The sequence below is a fragment of the Schistocerca piceifrons genome, chromosome X, assembly GCF_021461385.2.
Source record: "Schistocerca piceifrons isolate TAMUIC-IGC-003096 chromosome X, iqSchPice1.1, whole genome shotgun sequence".
NCBI lineage: Eukaryota > Metazoa > Arthropoda > Insecta > Orthoptera > Acrididae > Schistocerca > Schistocerca piceifrons.
This window is the reverse complement of record NC_060149.1, coordinates 286516846-286536206: the sequence shown is the minus strand read 5'-3', so window position 1 is coordinate 286536206 and position 19361 is coordinate 286516846. Positions and strand designations below refer to the sequence as shown.

General features: G+C 36.7%; 1 protein-coding gene across 1 annotated transcript in view; it reads right to left on the bottom strand.

Moving 5' to 3' along the window:
• LOC124721826 (endoribonuclease Dcr-1-like) overlaps positions 1 to 19361 on the bottom strand; it is a 293757-nt gene that overhangs the window by 115206 nt on the left and 159190 nt on the right. Inside the window, exons 10-11 of the mRNA XM_047246948.1 lie at positions 10328 to 10458; positions 9896 to 10127 (exon numbers count right to left, since the gene is read on the bottom strand). Coding sequence (XP_047102904.1) covers positions 9896 to 10127; positions 10328 to 10458 — 363 coding nt within the window. The remainder of the gene's footprint in view (positions 1 to 9895; positions 10128 to 10327; positions 10459 to 19361) is intronic.

Sequence of the window (19361 nt, the reverse complement as noted above, 5' to 3'; positions counted from 1 at the left end):
GGCGCCAACCTTGTGTGACTGCTCTGAAAAACTAATCATTTGCATATCACAGCATCCTCTTCCTGTCGGTTAAATTTCACGTCTGTAGCATGTCATCTATGTGGTGTAGCAATTTTAATGGCCAGTAGTGTATGTATAATATTGGACTGTGCTCATTTATCTCCTAGTACAATGATTGTTTTTATTTTCAGATTGGTTAAAGCTTAAAATCAATTTTCTCTGCCTTCGAACAAGAAGAAGGATATTCAACATCTCATCAATAAAAACATCACTCCCAAGAATTATTGTAATTTTCATTATAATGACTTTCTCGACATTTTCTGGTGTTTGCAGCAATGGACACCAAAAATATCTATAAATCAAAAACTATTTCCCACAATGTGTGACTTAATCAGAAAAGAAAACATTATTAATAACCATAAATTGACCATCAAAAGTGACGTGTATTTGTTTTGTGTTAGGAAAGTGTCAAAGTCTATAGAATGATAGCTATATGTCTATCATGAAACTAAAAGTGACATAGCTCAAACAAAGGACAGTTATTTGACATTCATGGCAGAAATGACTAAAATACCATTTGATCCTGGTTTTATTTCCATTCTTATTAGTGCTGGTAGATTTGTTTGTCTTAATAATGTTTCATTGTTGCTAAAAACCTTTTTTTTTATTTATCAAAAACCTAACATTTTTTGTTGTGTCTCTTTTGTAGCAAGAGTGTGATGTCTTAATAATGGGCAAGGAAAGGGGTGTCTTCCCATCATTTACCTGGAATAATTTGGACAAAAACCATCAAAAGTTATGACCAGAATGGTTGAATCAGATAAGCAAGAGCGTGATTTCTTAATATAAGCAGCTTTCGTACCTTCTTATGCCTTTTAGAGACTTTCACTTACAACACAATCAAGTATCAGTATACTCAAAGCACTGTCCACTAGTCCATTAATTTCAGTAAATTACACATTTATAACTAAAGTAAGTTGACTATGAGAAAATCCTTCAAATTGGGAACTTGGGACTGAACATCTTTGGTTTGTCACCAAAAGCCATCAACTTTTGTGGAAGCATATTGGAATACATATTTGGAGAGTGATCCATACAATAATTATGGGTGTGTTTGCAATATGATAATTTTTGAAAGGAATTTTCAGCCCAAGTCTCTTTGATACCAAACTGATTCATTACTGAACCAACTTTTCACAAATTTTGTAGATACTGTTTTTATTAAGTTTTAGCATATATTTTGAATGCTATTTATAGTAACTGTAGGCTCATCTTATGTTATTAATGGCTGAGTGAACAACTGACTCTACTGCAGCTGGCTCTATATGTGGCATGCAGACTACCAAACAAATATAGATACCCTTTTAACATTCTGCATCCCTACTAGTAAAGCTTACATACCAGGCACATCAACCTACTGTGTTCAATCACTCAAATGGTTCATCATTTCTTTGACATGTAGCAGAGTATCATGCCCCTATAATCTGATATTTGTTTTTACCATCCATATTGATGAATTCAGTAATGAATTGAATTTATTTCTCCCATTGAATGCTCTCATGGCAGTGCAATACTCTTCAGCAGAAACAGATCTCAGACTCATTCTCAGTAATGTAGCACATAGAGAAATATTTTTGATATATTACACTCTCTCAACTGTCACAGTTTTCTTTCTCTTTGTGCATAACTTGAATCTCCTTACATGTAAGTACCCCACTCATACAGTTATAATTGGTGGAGACTTCAATCTACCCTCATTTTGTTGGCGAAAATACATGTTCAAAGCCGGTGGTAGACAGAAAACATCTTCCAAAATTGTACTAAATGCTTCCTCTGAGAATTACTTTGAACAATTAGTTCATGAGCCCCCACAAATTGCAAATGGCTGTGAAAACACACTTGACCTCTTAGCCACAAGCAATCCTGATCTAATAGAGAGCATCATGACGGATACTGGGATTAGTGAACACAAGGTCATTGTAGCAAGGCTCAAAACCATATCAACCAAAACCACTATAAATAACCACAAAATATATCTCTTTAAAACAGCAGATAAAAATTCACTTGATGTCTTCCTAAGAGAGAGTCTCCATTCCTTCCAAGCTAATTATGAAACTGTAGACCAGATATGGCTCAAATTCAAAGATACAATATTGACAGCAATAGATACATACTGCATAAGTTAATAATAGATGGTACTGATCCACCACGGTACATAAAACACGTCAGAACACCATTGCACAATCAACGAAAAAAGGATGCCAAATTCATAATGCAAAACACAAAGACTGGCCAAGTTTCACAGAAGCTTGAATTTTAGTGTGGACGTCAATGCGAGATGCTTCTAATAGTTTCCACAATGAAACATTGTCTCAAAATATGGTAGAAACCCAAAGAGATTCTGGTCGCATGTAAAGTACACCAGTGGCGAAAAACAGTCAATACCGTAACTGCGCGATAGTGATGGAAATGTTGCCGATGATGGTGCCACTAAAGCGGAGTTACTAAATAAAGTTTTCCATAATTCCTTCACGAAAGAAGACGAAGTACATATTCCAGAATTTGAAACCAGAACAGCTGTTAGCATGAGTGACATAGAAGTAGATATGTTAGGTGTTGCGAAACAACTCAAATCACTTAAGAAAGGCAAGTCTCCCGGTCCAGATGGTATACCAATCAGGTTCCTTTCAGAGTACGCAGACACAATAGCACCTTTCTTAGCAATTATATACAGCCACTGACTTGACGAAAGGTCTGTTCCTAAAGACTGGAAAGTAGCACAGGTCACACCAATATTCAAGAAGGGAAATAGGAGTAACCCATTGAATTACAGACCCATATCACTGACCTCAATTTGCAGTAGTATTTTGGAGCATATACTGTACTCAAACATTATGAATGACCTTGAAAAAAATGACTTATTGATACATAACCAACACGGATTCAGAAAATATCATTCTTGTGCAACACAGCTAGCTCTTTATTCCCATGAAGTAATGAGTGCTGTCGACAATGGATCTCAGATCGATTCCATATTCCTAGATTTCCAGATGGCTTTTGATACCGTTCCTCATAAGCGACTATTAATCAAACTGCGTGCATATGGATAATCTAGGTGATAATCTGAGCAGCCACCTCAGATTGATTGCAAATGATGCTGTAATTTACCATCTATTAAAATCATTAGATGATAAATTCCAATTACAAAATGATCTAGAGAGAATTTCTGTATGGTGCGAAAAGTGGCAGTTGGCACTAAACAAAGAAAAGTGCGAGGGGTCATCCATGTGGGTACTAAAAGAAATCCAATAAATTTTGGGTATACGATAAATCACACAAATCTAAGGGCTGTCAATTCGACTAAATACCTAGGAATTACAATTACGAGCGACTTAAATTGGAAAGACCACATAGATAATATTGTGTAGAAGACGAAACAAAGACTGTGATTTGTTGTCAGAACACTTAGAAGATGCGACAAACCCAATAAAGAGACAGCCTACACTACACTTGTCCGTCCTCTGCTGCAATATTGCTGCGCAGTATGGGATCTTACCAGGTAGGATTGACGGAAGACATCGAAAAAGTGCAAAGAAGGGCAGGTTGTTTCGTGTTATCGCGCAATAGGGGTGAGACTGTCACTGATATGATACACGAGTTGGTGTGACAGTCACTGAAACAAAGGCGGTTTTCTTTGCGGCGAGATTTAGTTACAAAATTTCAATCGCCAACTTTCTCTTCTGAATGTGAAAATATTTTGTTGACACCCACCTATGTAGGGAGAAATGATCATCATAATAAAATAAGAGAAATTAGAGTTTGAACGGGAAGATTTAAGTGTTCATTTTTCCCACATGCCATTCGAGATTGGAATGGTAGATAAGTAGTATGAAAATGGTTCGATGAAACCTCTGCCGGGTACTTAAGTGTGAACTGCAGAGTAAACATGTAGATGTAGATGTAATGAACAACTCAGAAATTATGTATCCTTTTCTTTATTACACAGTATTTCTTTCACAGAAATATTCAGTTGAGAAGAATGTTGAATTACAAGGAGCCAGACTGGCTCCTCTTTTCCTAATAACGAAGTGGATTCCTCTTGACCTGGGGTCTTAGTGACATGTCCCTTCTTTCCAGCTTTCCCCAACAATCACTCATCCCTCCCTGACATACATATAAGTTCCAAAAGCTTGGAAAACTTTGTTCTTCCCCTGCCTTTAAGTGATTTTATTGTCAATACTTGGAATTTCACCTTCTGTAGACAAATACCGGTAAGCCTTTCTGTCTCCTGATAACTTAACTAGCACACATTTCCGCAACTGTTACTGTGTGCACATAAATATTTTGTGTTTTACCCAGCACAGAGTAATTTCACACTGTTACTGGTTTTCACAATGCAACAGCAATCTTAATAATACAAAATGTTGCATATTTTGTGTTTTATCCATTCCAAATGGACCTTCATTTTGGTAATGCTTGGATGTCAATGAAACACTGTGGACATTTTTCAAGGTTTGATTTAAGAAAGGGTCAACTTTCATCTCCTTGTTCTAACTTCTTCAAATCCCTTAGTGCTAAATATACTCTCTGATCTCTACTGCGAGCATCATTTTCTATATCATTTACGTAAGCATCCCATCTCCATGTTTTTATTCTGTTAACTGTTGTTCTGGCTACGTCTATTTTATTTTCATTTTTTAAATTATGCGACTGTTTTGTGTTATTCTTTTCTTTAAAAATATTGTTATTTATTTTATACTTTAAGTCCCCTTTCAGTATGTAATTTATTTAATTTTGTTCAAGCTTTTAAAACTTTTATTAATAATATGCTCCCTTTACTGAGTTATGTCACATTCAGGGACATTTTCTAAAATACGTGAATTATTTTTTGCAAGAAAACACTTATGCTGCGTCATTTTAATAGATGCATATTTTGCTACCTAATTACTTTCGTTACTGTTCAAGCTTCTTCTACATATAACTGTTCCTATTCACACAAAATCAATAAAAAATATGCATATTAAAATAATCTAATTTAAGGACATTAAGAGGTGTCTAACAGAAGTAGCTGTTCACCACCAGTGTCAGAGTGCTGAGCCTAAAAACACATTTTCCAGCCAAAACTCACAAAAACAAACAATGCCAAATATTGGAAAATTCATTAAAGCTGATCGAGAGTCTGGAGCTGCTAGATGCAAAAACAGAGTGAGGAGTACAACAGGTAATGCAAAGAAGGTACTTCCAGTTTTCAGTGCCTTACGAGAATATGCTCACAAAATATGCAAAATAGTGCTAGTTCTGCAAGGTTCGCAGGAGAGCTTCTGTAAAGTTTGGAAGGTAGGAGACGAGATACTGGCAGAAGTGAAGCTGTGGGTACCGGGCATGAGTTGTGCTTCGGTAGCTCAGATGGTAGAGCATTTGCCCGCGAAAGGCAAAGGTCCCAAGTTCGAGTCTCGGTCGGGCACACAGTTTTAATCTTCCAGGAAGTTTCAACTGTTTCTTATGTTACATACCTCTTCTGTGCTATGATGTCCATGTGAAATGTTTAGTGTGCCATAAAATACTAAAGCTTAAAAAAGAAATTTGATTTACAGTAGCACTGTGTAGTAAATAAAGTGTCAGATTATATCCGACAAATCAATGATAAATGCAAGGTAGAATACTTGCCCTCAAAGGTGGATTGTCAAATGAAGTAAGTTACTTAATGAAACAAAGTGTTTGCAATAGAGTACGTACAGGATGGAGGAACAAAAATCCGTTTTTGTTTCAGTTTCCATGGGAAAAGACTGTGCTTCAGTAATGGCTGGAAAAATTATGTTTGGAATTCTGATACACTGCATAATTCACCAGCAAAATCAGTGTTTACAAAATGTAAAAATGAATGATGTAATAACTTTAACTGTCTTACTAATATCATATGAGGAAAAGGGCTTACTCACTGGCAGTTCAAGGCACTTTTGTCTCTGAATTAGGGGATACAACCTATCATTGGTTCAGCCAAGCCAAAGTGTTAGGTTACCACACTTAACTGTACCAACAAATATCTTAGTTTGTGGAAATGACTAGAGATAGGTGCATTTGTTAAAGAAGTTTATTCACTGACACATGCACAGAGTAATTTCACACTGATACTGATTTTGACAATGCAACAGCAATCTTAATAATACAAAATGTCGCAGTTGAATACGTTGCTGAAACATTTTATGCTCTGAAGATTATTCTTGCATGGCTGAAACTGCTAACAGTCTGATATTACTTAGTGAGTGTATCCGTAAATAAACATTTATGAACATTTATTGAATACATTAGTCTCCATTACAATATTAAGTAATACTTTGAATGATGGATTTACATTTTAATATTTTAAACTGATGTTAAAAGATATCTTCGTGAACTGAGTGAGTCACTTTGAGATAAGTGTGGTCTCAGGCTTGAAATGTTTCCTGAACTCTCAGCACTAACCAACACTGTAAATGTTGTAGGTTTTGAAACTTATGTTCCTAATGTACTACATCTGAAAGCAGACTTAGAAAGTCTGTCTTACCAAACAATGTAAAAGCCGATTTTGCAAATCACACAATACAAGAGTAATCATAAAACTACAGTGTGATACTGAATTAATATACAAGCGTTATAACTGACAAGAAAGACTACGTGACTTCAAAAACACCACAGAAAAGTTACCCAACCTTTATAGACATGAATCATGAATGCCTAATCTGTGAATGTATGCTTTCCCGGCGTATACAGCTGGCGAAGAGTTCTCGGGCTTCCAGCTGGGTGGCGATGTCTTCAAACTGCGCCATTTCGACGAGTGACATACTCATCATCTTCTGGCAAAGTGCCGAGACTTTGCGGATGCCGGTCCCTTTATACCTGCAGTGTGCCCCCCACCACCTGGCCGCGGGAGGCTGGGTCCAGCAGAGCCGGCGGGCGGGGTGGAGGGGGAAGCTGGTGCGCCGTTCGTGTCTCCGTCAGAGCATTCTGATCGCGTCTCGTGAGCTGGACGGTTCTTGTTGCGTTCCTGGCGTACTGCGGCTAATGCTGGATTCCAGGCCGCGCTCAGTTGATAGCCTTTGTCCCTGTTCACAAGATTCTCATGGACCCGTATTTCTATTGATTCTTTAATGACGCTATCCCAATAACTCCCGGCTCGGCACAGCACCCTGGTGTTTTCGAAATCAAAGGTGTGGTTTTCTTTGATGCTATGTTCAGCTATAGCAGATTTCTCTATCTGTCCAAGTCGAACATGCCTGATGTGTTCCTTGCAACTTTTAGAGATGCAGCGCTGCGTTTGACCAATGTACTGCACACCACATTCGCAGGCAATGCTGTATATACCAGGTGTGTTTAGTTTGAGTGGGTCTTTAGCTGAGCCCAGCAGCTCTTTCATCTTGGGCGGTGGTTGGAAGACTGTATTTATGTTCGATTTTCTTAATAGCCTCCCGATTTTGGCTGATGTGGGCCCCAAATATGGAAGAAAGGCGAGTCTCTTGTTAACTTCCTCTTCCTCTTCCTGAAATTTGTCAGCCTGTCTCCTCTTGAGAGCATTAGCCGCAGTACGCCAGGAACGCAACAAGAACCATCCAGCTCACGAGACGCGATCAGAATGCTCTGACGGAGACACGAACGGCGCACCCGCTTCCCCCTCCACCCCGCCCGCCGGCTCTGCTGGACCCAGCCTCCCGCGGCCAGGTGGTGGGGGGCACACCGCAGGTATAAAGGGACCGGCATCCGCAAAGTCTCGGCACTTTGCCAGAAGATGATGAGTATGTCACTCGTTGAAACGTCGCAGTTTGAAGACATCGCCACCCGGCTGGAAGCCCGAGAACTCTTCGCCAATGCCTAATCTGTTTCAAGCCACATGTAATTGTGAGCAGTTCTTTGATCTTATCATCCTGTGTAAAACATCCTCGAGCTCCTCGATATCAGATAATAATCTGAAATGTGTTTTGGGACTAAGATGTGCTGATTCAATCATTCTAGACACCAAGTATCTTATGCGAGGGAAAGCAAAGAAATCTGTAACATATTAGGAAACTGTATTGCACAAATGTTTATTTTCATTGTGCTTTGGTTTCTCAGTATTGTGTTGCAGTTTGTTAAGTACAGTGATAACTGATAAACTGTTTAATTTATTAGTTTCTCCACTTTTGGAGGGTGCTGATTCTACAAATTGCATGTTCAACTGATGAAAAGCCCTCCCTCTAGTCTTCACTCTCATAAATACAATGAAAAGACCCAGACTCAATATATGATCTGATACACTTGCCTACTGAACTTTTGAAACATTTCAAAAGAAGTGTTAGTTTGAGTATTTCTGTTCCCTTCCATGAGGTTTGACTGGATAGTAATGTCCCTACTAGCCACTGAAGAACTAAAAAAAATTTAACATTTATGTGAAAAGGACACTGCAAGTATGATTAATCCTAATACAAGCTTGATGCTCCATAGCCCACAATCAGGTAATGCCACTTTATGTATCTCTATAAGTAATTTGATGTAATCTAAAAATGCCAAGGGTGTGGAAAATGAGGCAAAATATTTTTGCTTCAGATGCATTAACACTTCTTATTGTACTTTTGCACCAGTTTTGCTAGTGTATTTAGGAGATTCCACATTTCACCCAACAGATGTTGAATTTCTAACTTTTTGTAGCATTTTCATGAAGAACTTTTTCTAAACATTTTATCTTACAAGTATGGGATGCACTTGATTGAGCATCATTTAAAGACTGTGGTTTCTCTTATGTAGTGTGTTCAATGAGGATTCATCTTGAGCAAGATCCACAAGTACTGAAACTTGAATGTTCTGTTTTATTTAAATTTATGAGCCTTTTTCGAGTGAATGATGGGGGCGGGAAATCCCTAAAGCAGTAAAGTGCAACTGTTACACAAAGATCACATTTCGTGACTGTATTCTCACGCTGTAGAGTTGCTGACTATGATTATTTCAAAATATTGTGTACAATATTATGATTTATATGATTTTTTTTTTTTATTTTCTTGTCAATGAACAAATACTGTAAATCAGTATTAGTATACATTTAGAAATGTGTCTGACTTCATTTAAACAAAAAGAGGAAAATAAAACACAGCCCCATAAAAGATTAGTTTGCATAATTTGTACGACTGTATTATAGTTACATAAAGTTTCAAAATTTCTTATGTTTCATGACAATGTACAGCAGAGATCACCTACTTTCATTATAAAGGAGGTCAAATTACAAAAGATGTTATAAGCAAAGGAGATGTTCAATGCATATCAGCAGTCAATAACACAACTTTTTGATAAAGATAACCTAAGGAACAAAATGGAAAGAAAAAATGCAACACAATAATGAACATTAATAAATAAAATGGAAACGAAGAAAGTAAATGAATCACATTTTTAAGTATCTACAATTTATAAGGACATTTGGAAGATTCTAAAACATGCATACAAAATGTATAGGAATGCTACAGCACTTTGTACAATGAGAAATTAATGGGAACACACAGATTCACACAATATATAAGACCTAAAAGAAACAACAGTGATATCCCTGCCGTACTTTTGGATGTCTATTTTTTCTTTTTTAGTGTAGACAGCCCAGACAAGTAGGAATCAACTACAAAATTAGGATGTACAAACAGTAGAAGTATCACCAATCCCTAAAGCCCATGCACAGTTGGCAATAAGTATAAACATTACTATGTCAATATCAAAAGAGCCCCACAAATGCAAATACAGCTCTCTCAGCAGTTTGCTTGAGTGGACGCTCAACAGATAATACAATTAGTCAAGTGTCATTATCTTCTGATATACAGTACCCTAAAACAGAGATCATATTGTAAACAGCTTTTATCTTAAGCATATGGTGATTATATTAAAATAAAATGAAAAACAATATTACCTGTTCAATTTCAAAATACTGGGCCAAGTTTTCAACAAAGTCTTCAGTTCTACTCTCTTCAATCATTAATAAGTAGTAGGCATCCTGAGCACGAGCACGTCCTTTAGACTGAACATACGAGCGATACATCGAAGGAACGTCAAAACGAATAACCAGGTTACATTTGGGAATATCTATACCTTCCTCCAAAACTGATGTGCCAATGAGAAGATTACATTCTCGCATTCGAAACCTGTTATGTTTGTGTACACAAAAAAACAAAATTAATAATAAAAAAAAAAACAGGCATAACATAGACTGTTAATCTGTACAGTAGTTGTCACAGAGTTTAAACGTCTGTAAGTTAAAGAAAAAAAAAAAACTTCCAATATCTTATACTGTGAAAAAAAAGGGGGAAAAATTAAAAATGTATAAATGGAAAATACTACTGACCTCTTTAAAACTTCTTCTTGTTTTCTGTGTTCAGTTTCTGCTTCCCGAGGCTCTGTCAAAGGATCAGCTTCTTTGTCAACTGTATACTGTGGTGCCACAAAACTATAATCTTCATCATTACGACGAATTTCCTACAAAAAATATAGAGCTAACAGTAAGGAAATAAATTACATCACAAATGAAATACAAATTTATGCTGAATCTCTAGTGTAGCTATACTTATCTAAATATGATGAGGAAATTATACTTGACCTCTTCAGAAACTAACAGTTTCTCTTTCTGAGATATGGAATTTTATATAATACACAGGCCAATAGTTAATTTGTACCCCAGAAACCATAAGATGTGCTACACTCTAATCTCTTTATTTGAATCAACACAGGTAGAAACAGAGTTCAATTTTTAGGTGCACCATCTGAAACTCAAAGTTAACCCTTGTTCAGGAGTTTTCATATTTTTGCTCTATGATTTTTGTGGTGAGGAACATGCATTTGTAGTTTGCACAAAAAAGTGAAACATAACAAAAATGCAAAGCAAAGTGAACAATCATGTGATTGGTTGGTTTTTGGCTCATAATTTGGAAAATATGCCTTATCAGGAAGAACTACCCAGTAAATAAATGGATTAAATTTACTAAAAATTAATAACCTATGACTTTTTTTTTGTTACACAAATAGTTTAGGCACAGCAAGTGGACAAAGAATGTGTTACATTTACTACTCTCTTTCTGCCTCGGGAAGACTTCACCCCTTTCATTGCCATTCACTGCTCTTTAAAATCTAGACTCCCGAAATGCGTGCCTCGCAACCTGCTTGGCCGGCAACAAGTGCAGTTCAGTTTCATTTTAGAAGCCCACAGTGTTTGTAACTTTTCATTATGTCTGCAAATGTGTGCTTTAGCTGTCCTGAAGTGATGCATGATGAAACGAACAAGGTGACCACAATGGGGTGAAAGGCTGGACAACTTTACTGGATAAAGCAAGAAGAGTAATGATGGTCAGTGCATCTTGAGTTAAAAAGATGGATTGAAGTGCACGAAAAATGTAGAAAACTGTACATAAATGAAAAAGTGATTGCTGCCTATCTCAAACGGGTTAAGCAGGGCTGATCACATTCAACAACACGTTCTTGTGAAGTACCTTCCAGTTTCAAACTCACTGACTTTTGTGTGATTTTTGTGTAAGAATTGAGTTTGCACAGGAAGAAAACAAGAACAACACTGATCGCAACATTGTGTAACAGGTTAGAGCTATAAAATGAGCTGCAGAATGTGGTGATGACACTGAACAAGGCAAAATAGAACATATTTCCCCAATTAGTAACTTGGTGGCTGCTGATGGCTAATATCACAATTTGTGTATGAGAAAATTGCACGATCGTCCAAAAACGGAGATAGACACATCACACAGTTCATTCGCCAGCGAAATCAAAACAGCTATGCAAAATATTTACATTTTTATTGAAAACAATGAAGTCTCAGTTTTACCTGGATGAGTTAATAGACCAAAATAAAGGCAATTTGCGATAGTCAAATCTCAACTCAAGAAATACAGATGTGGTATAGTGACAACAGTTACTGCAAACAATAAAAAGCCTTGTGTGTTCTCAAAATATAAGCTATCAAATTTTGGACAACAGATAGTATAAACAAAGTTGCTGTCTCAACAAGAAGAAAGGAGGCACATAATTCCCTCTAATTGTTAAAGACATATGAAACCAAGTTTATGATATGGTATGATACTACCCACATTTTGCGTATTTACAGTTTGTAATACTGCATAAAATTGTGGACATCATGACATATAGAAAAAGAAATCTATAGTACTAGTATTACACTGTGAACCACAACTCTGCTGACAAACTTTCAGAGGTCGTTCATGGATACCTTCAAAGTATTTTGATACAAGGGATCCACACTCTCTGGCAGCTCATTAGAGAGTAATAATATAATTGTGATTTACTCAGTTTGTTACCCCAATTACTTTCACTTTTGAGCAAACAGATCCACAAAAATGGAAAAGACATTAATATGCAATCACAAAAATGTACAACACACCTGATTTCTTGTAAAAGCCTATGTACAAATGCACAAGGACTGTGCTGCAGCTGTTGTCATAGCAGGAAGAGCTCAGTACAAGCATCATCATGCCATTCTTCCACTGCATTCAGTGAGATAATAAACAAAGTACATATTAGTAAACTCATCATCAGTAAACCTACCCATACTGCTATGTATCACTGTTAACATACAACTGACACTGCCAGAAATACAAACACAAGGCGGAACAGTACAGTACTGAATGAAAGCTAGAGGGTGAAGAGTAAAGTGGACATTATTGTTGTCTACAGCAAGTACCGCTAGTTTGTTTCCAAACAAGACACACAGCACATGCTGTTGATGTCTGCACTGTTGTGTACTATTTTCAATGCAATCAAACAAAATGCAATAACTCTGTAACAAGAAACAGGAGAACATGGATACCTTGTACCATAATACTTAGAAGGTATCCCTGTGAAACTGCTGGAAGTTTGTAAGTGGAGTTTTGGTTCACCCTGTATAATTTGATGGCAGTTGAGATGAAAATAGTGTATTTTACCAGACCAGTTTGGACTGGCAGCATTTCTGGACAAACAGTATGAGAACCCTATTAGTGTGCTGTCATCCCTAGGATTTTGTCCATCTTATACAGAAGTTTGGAAGTGTCAAGAATTGTAAGTCATCTACTACCAGTAAACAAATTCTGTTTTTCTTAATGTTAACTTTAATGCTCAACCTACTGATGGGCACAATACTTTTCATGTAAAGGGTGGCATACTATGTATCAGCTCAAGAAGTGCAGTTGCTCCTGAGCAATTTATTCCCTTGACTAAAACTGCAATCTTTGACAGATGATGTTGGGAGATTAGGAGCTGTCTATTTCAGTCATTTTCAGAAAGATCTTAGATCTTCGTGAAAATACCCATCCACTGATACGGTAATCTCATCTGTACCTCATTTATTGTGGCTATATGGAAAAAACAAAGAAATTCTGTGCATTCCTGGATGGTATAGACAAAAGCGATGGCCCATATGAAGCAACATTGGCTAATTGCCAGCCATTCATTAATGGATCTCCAAGTAATTATGATACACTGCACTGTTGATTGGAGAAGAGGTGACTAAATAATTAAACTAAATTACCTGCACTTTAACATTTGATCAGCCACAGGACACGATATTCTTGCAAGTCATCAGGATGACCATGAACTATCCAATATTACCACATGGTTTGGATTTTTCATTTCTTAATGATAGTCATGGGAGCTACAAGTTACATTATGCTTGGCAGTAGTTTAATTGGACTTTTCAATACTATTTACGCTGTCCAACTGAATTCACTCAATAACTTGTGGTACAAGCAATATTTATCATCCTCCTCCAAGACTAAATCCAATTTCACTTCATTACCCCCTCCACTAAGGCAGCAGCATGGCAGCACTTCCTGAAGGTTGTTTATGAGGTTTAGCTGAGACCAGACTATTAGCATTAGCACACTTCTGAAGATTGGGAACCAAAAGAGGTTTCGTGCCAGTCACCACTTTCCAGAACCTTGTACCAGATGCAATTTTAAAACAGAATTCATGCAGATGCAAGAAAGACCAATGCAGTAGCTGTGGGTGTAAGAAGACAGACTTACATTGCTCACAAATTTGTCTCATCTACAAGAGAGTCCACAAAAATGCAGGAGAACCTTCTTTAACCAATGACAGTTATATTCTCAATTTCAGCTAAAACACTGATAACCTTGATGAAGGACCAGCAAATGACCCACCACTGGATCCTTCACAAGATATGTCAATACTTAACTGTATTGTGTAATCAGTAATCAATATTCCAGATACAATTTCAGTCATACTGAACTAAGTTACCTCATGTTGTATATAATAGTTGTTTTGTTACCTCAGATTATTTTGCAGATAACAAAAGACAAACACAGGAAGACATCAAGTAGCCTGGACCATCCACAATAAAGGAACTGATGATGATGATGATGATGATGATGATGATGATGATGATGATGACTGTATGCTCCTTCCTGTTTTATAAGTTATTAACTTTTGACACTTTAATAAAATATCTCATCTTTTTCTGACCTGACCTGTTAACTTTCTGAAACAAGCAACACTTAATCACTTCCTATCATTTATTCTGATACTGCACTTGATGAAAATGGATTAAAACAAATAATGCACACAAATCTGCCTAAAGATGTTGAAATATTATGTATCAGGAATTGCAATAAATTAATGGCACCAAGAAATTCTTTAAACTACATAAGAACATAATCAATGAGGACCGAGTCCACAAAACATTACACTGGAAGATGACAGTGACTGATGTACCAACTTTTCAGATTCCTACAACAGCAATGTAAAACAGTGTCACACTAACATAACACATTAATGATGACAACAAGCACAAAAGCACTGTATTGGGGAAAATATTGTATTGAATATGACCATCCTTGCACAATGCTTGGTTCCAAGGAAGTTTTGGTATGCATATTCTTTCACCTCCATCTCTCTAAATCAACCTTTTTTTTTCCCTTTAAACATTGCCATGCCATGGAACATGCTGCCCTGAACTTAGACCCATGGTTAGTTATTGACCTGATATAGGTCACTGAAGAAGTATTTTCCATTGATCAATGCAAGCAACACATCAGTACTGCTGCCGCTATTGGCATGCATTGCACAAAGGTGTTTCTTTTTGTGCAAATTCACATTACTTGCACTTAGTTATGAATTGAAAATAAATGGTGATGAACAGAATTGAATTTCCTATCATATGCGGGTTCCACATTTAAATGCATGAAGTATGACAGCAGCAGGCTTTAAATATCAAATCTGTGAGGTTTAAAAGCATATGATACTGAATGAATCAATGTTTCAGAGGTGGGAATAATGTCCACAATGATTTAGTGCGTTGCATTTTTTATAGCTTTTATTCAAAAAAATCTTTGTGTTACTTGTGATGTATAAGTACAAGTTACAAATAATATATAAAAATATTTGAATCCTATAGCATAAAATGATCTAACAGAAGCAATATATGAAACTATATTCACTTCCATTAAGAAAATTTTCATTATGTTTTGTGACTATGAATGGGAGCTTAAAGAGCTGAGCAGTAATTTCTTGTATACTAAGCCAAAACTTCAAAACAATACTGTAAATATAGTTCAAGAAATGAATAGTAATCACAAAGGATAGGTAACAAGTAAAAATTACACCATTATAACAGTCATACTTATAATGTTTGAACACACCAAAATGTATCTCTATCACATTCAAACAAAATCCCTCTAACTTTGCTTTATGCATGAAATAATGTCTGCTGTTAACATGTGTAGCTTTTCATCGATAGTTTACATCATTTATGAGATTTCAGTGAATAGTTACAGGAAAAGTTTGTTTCTAGTACAACAAAATGCATATGAAGAAAGTTTTATATTTATTTGTACTTTTATAGTAAATCTGTGTATCAAAACGGGCTCACTTATGAAATTAAAATAAATTTTACCAGAATTACTTCTTATATGCTTTCTTACTAGATATAGAAAACTTTAATGAGTATTTGTGGAGATAAAACTCAAAATGTACTGTATCACGCACAATTTATGACTAGGTAAACAAAACCAAGTGGATGGGTGGACTTCAATCAGAAATCAGAGCTATTTTACATTGCCAGCATACTTTGTTAAAGACCTGGAGGTGGCATCTTCCTTCCTCAAGCACTTTAAATACGATGAAAGGTACACTTTAGAGAACCTTTCCGAAGAACTGTGATGTGTTATCTCGGAACGGGGCACTGAAGAAAATGTCATGTGTGTAGTTAGATATAATACTGCCAATATTGTGGCAGCTATAAGACTCACAATCTGGAAACATATTCCCTGTTTTGCACAACACTGAAATTAACTGTTCAAAATGGGCTTCAGCACATTCATCTCATTCTGAATAAAGTTAAAAAATCTTTGATCTTTTAAAAGTAGTTCGCAGACCAGCATGAAACTCGAAATGATGCAGGAACAGTTGAAAAGACTGTCCTGGCACTAAAACATGATACCACAACAAGGTGGAATTCAACCTCTGATACACTGTAAATAATAGCTGATGTCAAGAACTATCTGATGTCACTCATAACTATCAATTATCCACAGATTTCTACTCATCGGAAATATGGTGTTACAGAGCAGTCAGCAACACTGAAATTCGTGGTGATGTGCAGCAGATGACTGATGGAGTACCAGCAATTTTGCAGTATAGCAAAAAATTCAACTTTCACAGAAGCAACTCACTGAATCCCTGGTTCAAATTAGACAAATTTTCTGATAAAAATTCTAGTGGGACAGTAAAATTAAACCTGATCAGGCATTATGAGAAATACGCAATGGATGCATCCACTGCTACTACAAAAATCCCAGTCCCAATCACCAATCTACTTCGTATCTCTGGGTTGAATTTGATGAGGCATTTTCCAGGCAGCAGAGTAACCCACATCCAAGATCTGCTGCAATAACAGAAGTTGGCAAATATCTGCAAGAACCTCTGCTATAGAGGGAAGGCACTCCACTGCAGTGGTGGTCTGAATGGTAGTCAGTATACCCGTCACTCTTTGAACTTGCAAAAATTCGACTGTGTATTGTTGCAAACCTACACGCTGTGTGAAAGAGTGTTCTCAAACACAGGACACCTTATAGAAGACAGAAGAAATTGCCTGACAGGAAGAGAGTGGAACAAATCATGTTTCTAAATGGAAATCTCTAAACATTCACTTCAGAAATGATACCAATCTGTTTATTCTTATTCATTTAAATATCTTTTTAATTTAATTACACTAATCCTCAAAGTGTCATTTATGTTATTATTTAAGTTATGATATGACAAACATTTCTACAATGAGGATTATCTTTTGGCCACGGATTCTATGCATGCTTCACTTCCAGACTCACAACACAGGCATGTTACTTGCATAATGACTGCACTGACACTGTTAGTGTCTCTGTTTATATCTTTAATGGTGTAAGATCACAGCTGGTAGAGAGGATGGAACTGTGAAGAGAAGGTGGAACGAGTGACACAGCGTTGATGTAAAGGGACTGGGAAAGAGAGTGGGTAAGTGAGCCACAGCCAAATCAAATGAGTTGTGAATACTAAGAAGTGTGAGAATTGTGAAGAATTGGAAATATCAGTTCGTTGAAACTGAATGGTTAGTTCACACTTTATACAAGTCGAGCATTCATTCTGAACAACTCATTCACGCAACACCCATTCCTACTTTCAACAAAGAAATCATAAGGTCTTTAATAATTATCTTATATTGTTAGATAATGGTGTGGAAATTTAATTACAAAGGCAAAGTCAACTTAGGTGACATGGTAAAAAACAGGGCACTGTAGTTCTGGCAAAAACACAAATTCAACTCAAATTTTATGACCAGATCACTATCACCTACTCTGTAGATAACTTGAGGAAATGAGTATACCACAAAAAGCTTGCAACTGTAACTACGAAATATGGGGAAATAAAACAAAACAACGGCCCTAAAAATAGTCAAGTGTGAGTAGGATTCATGGTCTGCAGGTTCTGCACAAACTTAACTATGTATAAAGATAATAATATTGTGCTTTATTGGCAGACCACCAGGCCCAACACAGACAATTCAGCTCTAGGTTTTGACAAGTGAGTCTCCGAGTATCAAAATATGTGACATAAATGGCCGTATCTTTTCACTGCACTGACTTACAAGCTTGAATTTTTTACACCAGCAAGGGACTGTAGACCTTAGTATCTGACACAAATTTCAACTTAATACATACACCATTTCCTTAGAAAAATGGGTCTTACAAGAAGGACAGGCAGACGGACAACAAAGTGATCCTATAAGGATTCCATTTTTACCACGTACAGTATGAAACCCTAAAAAATAAACTGCTCAAAAATATGTCAAGACAGTTCTTTTAGCAAAAATCATATTTAAATTTTGTTGGATGAATATAAATAAGAGACAGCCATCAAGAATCACCATCTAGTCAACATAACCTATTGGCACAATAGGAAGAAAACTAACAAAAACTGCTATATGAAGATTAACATGGTACCCTGTGAGACAATAACACAACAAGTCTTTAAGGGCAATAATAGAGGTAAAATTATAGCTACATAAATCAAATTCTGAAGGGTAGTTATAGGAGACTACACTGCATTCATACCAGTGTTCTCCTTTTACAGCTTTCCCACTCAAAGTTGAGACACCTGCAGTGAAAAATCAGTCCCTTTTCTAAAATGTTTGATGGCTCCACTCTCCTCACCTGGATGACACATGAATCTCTTGTGCCACATCCTTCCATGCTCTTAGTTCTTCACACATACTGGATAATCAATCATGAAAGTGGCAACCCCCCCCCCCCCCCCCCCCCCAATTCCAACTCCCTTTTCCACAATGTGACCCTGACATCTACTCTGCACCAAAATAAGACAGACCCTTTCAAAATTCTGCCTAAATGTAGTATTTTACTATGCACCCCAAGTACAAAATTTGTCTTTACAGCCCTTGTGGTCCCAGCTATTTGCTCCTTTATCATACCCTTGTAAAAGATACAGTTTCATATAAACTTCACAACAACCACTATATATCCTTCTGTGTGTAGATGGTCACACACCAACTGCTCAGCTGTATCGAAGCCCATTGTGAGCTGTAACCAATGATAACTTAAAGTATACTGTTGTAGAGTATGCTTCTCAGCACAACGTGGTCAGTTTCAATGGCTGCTTCACAATCTTCCTGATATCTGGATGTATTCCTCAACCAAATATACTTTTCTGAACGTAGCAGGTGAGAACTGTGCATTCAATAAATCCTTCAATTCTGCAGACCTTCAAGGTCTTTATCTTGTTAACCCCTGTCCCTCACTTGTTTCTTTCCCCTTCCTAGTCCCATTCATGGTTCTTGTTGCCATTCATTTCCTTCTTATTCACCTCCCAACTAGATT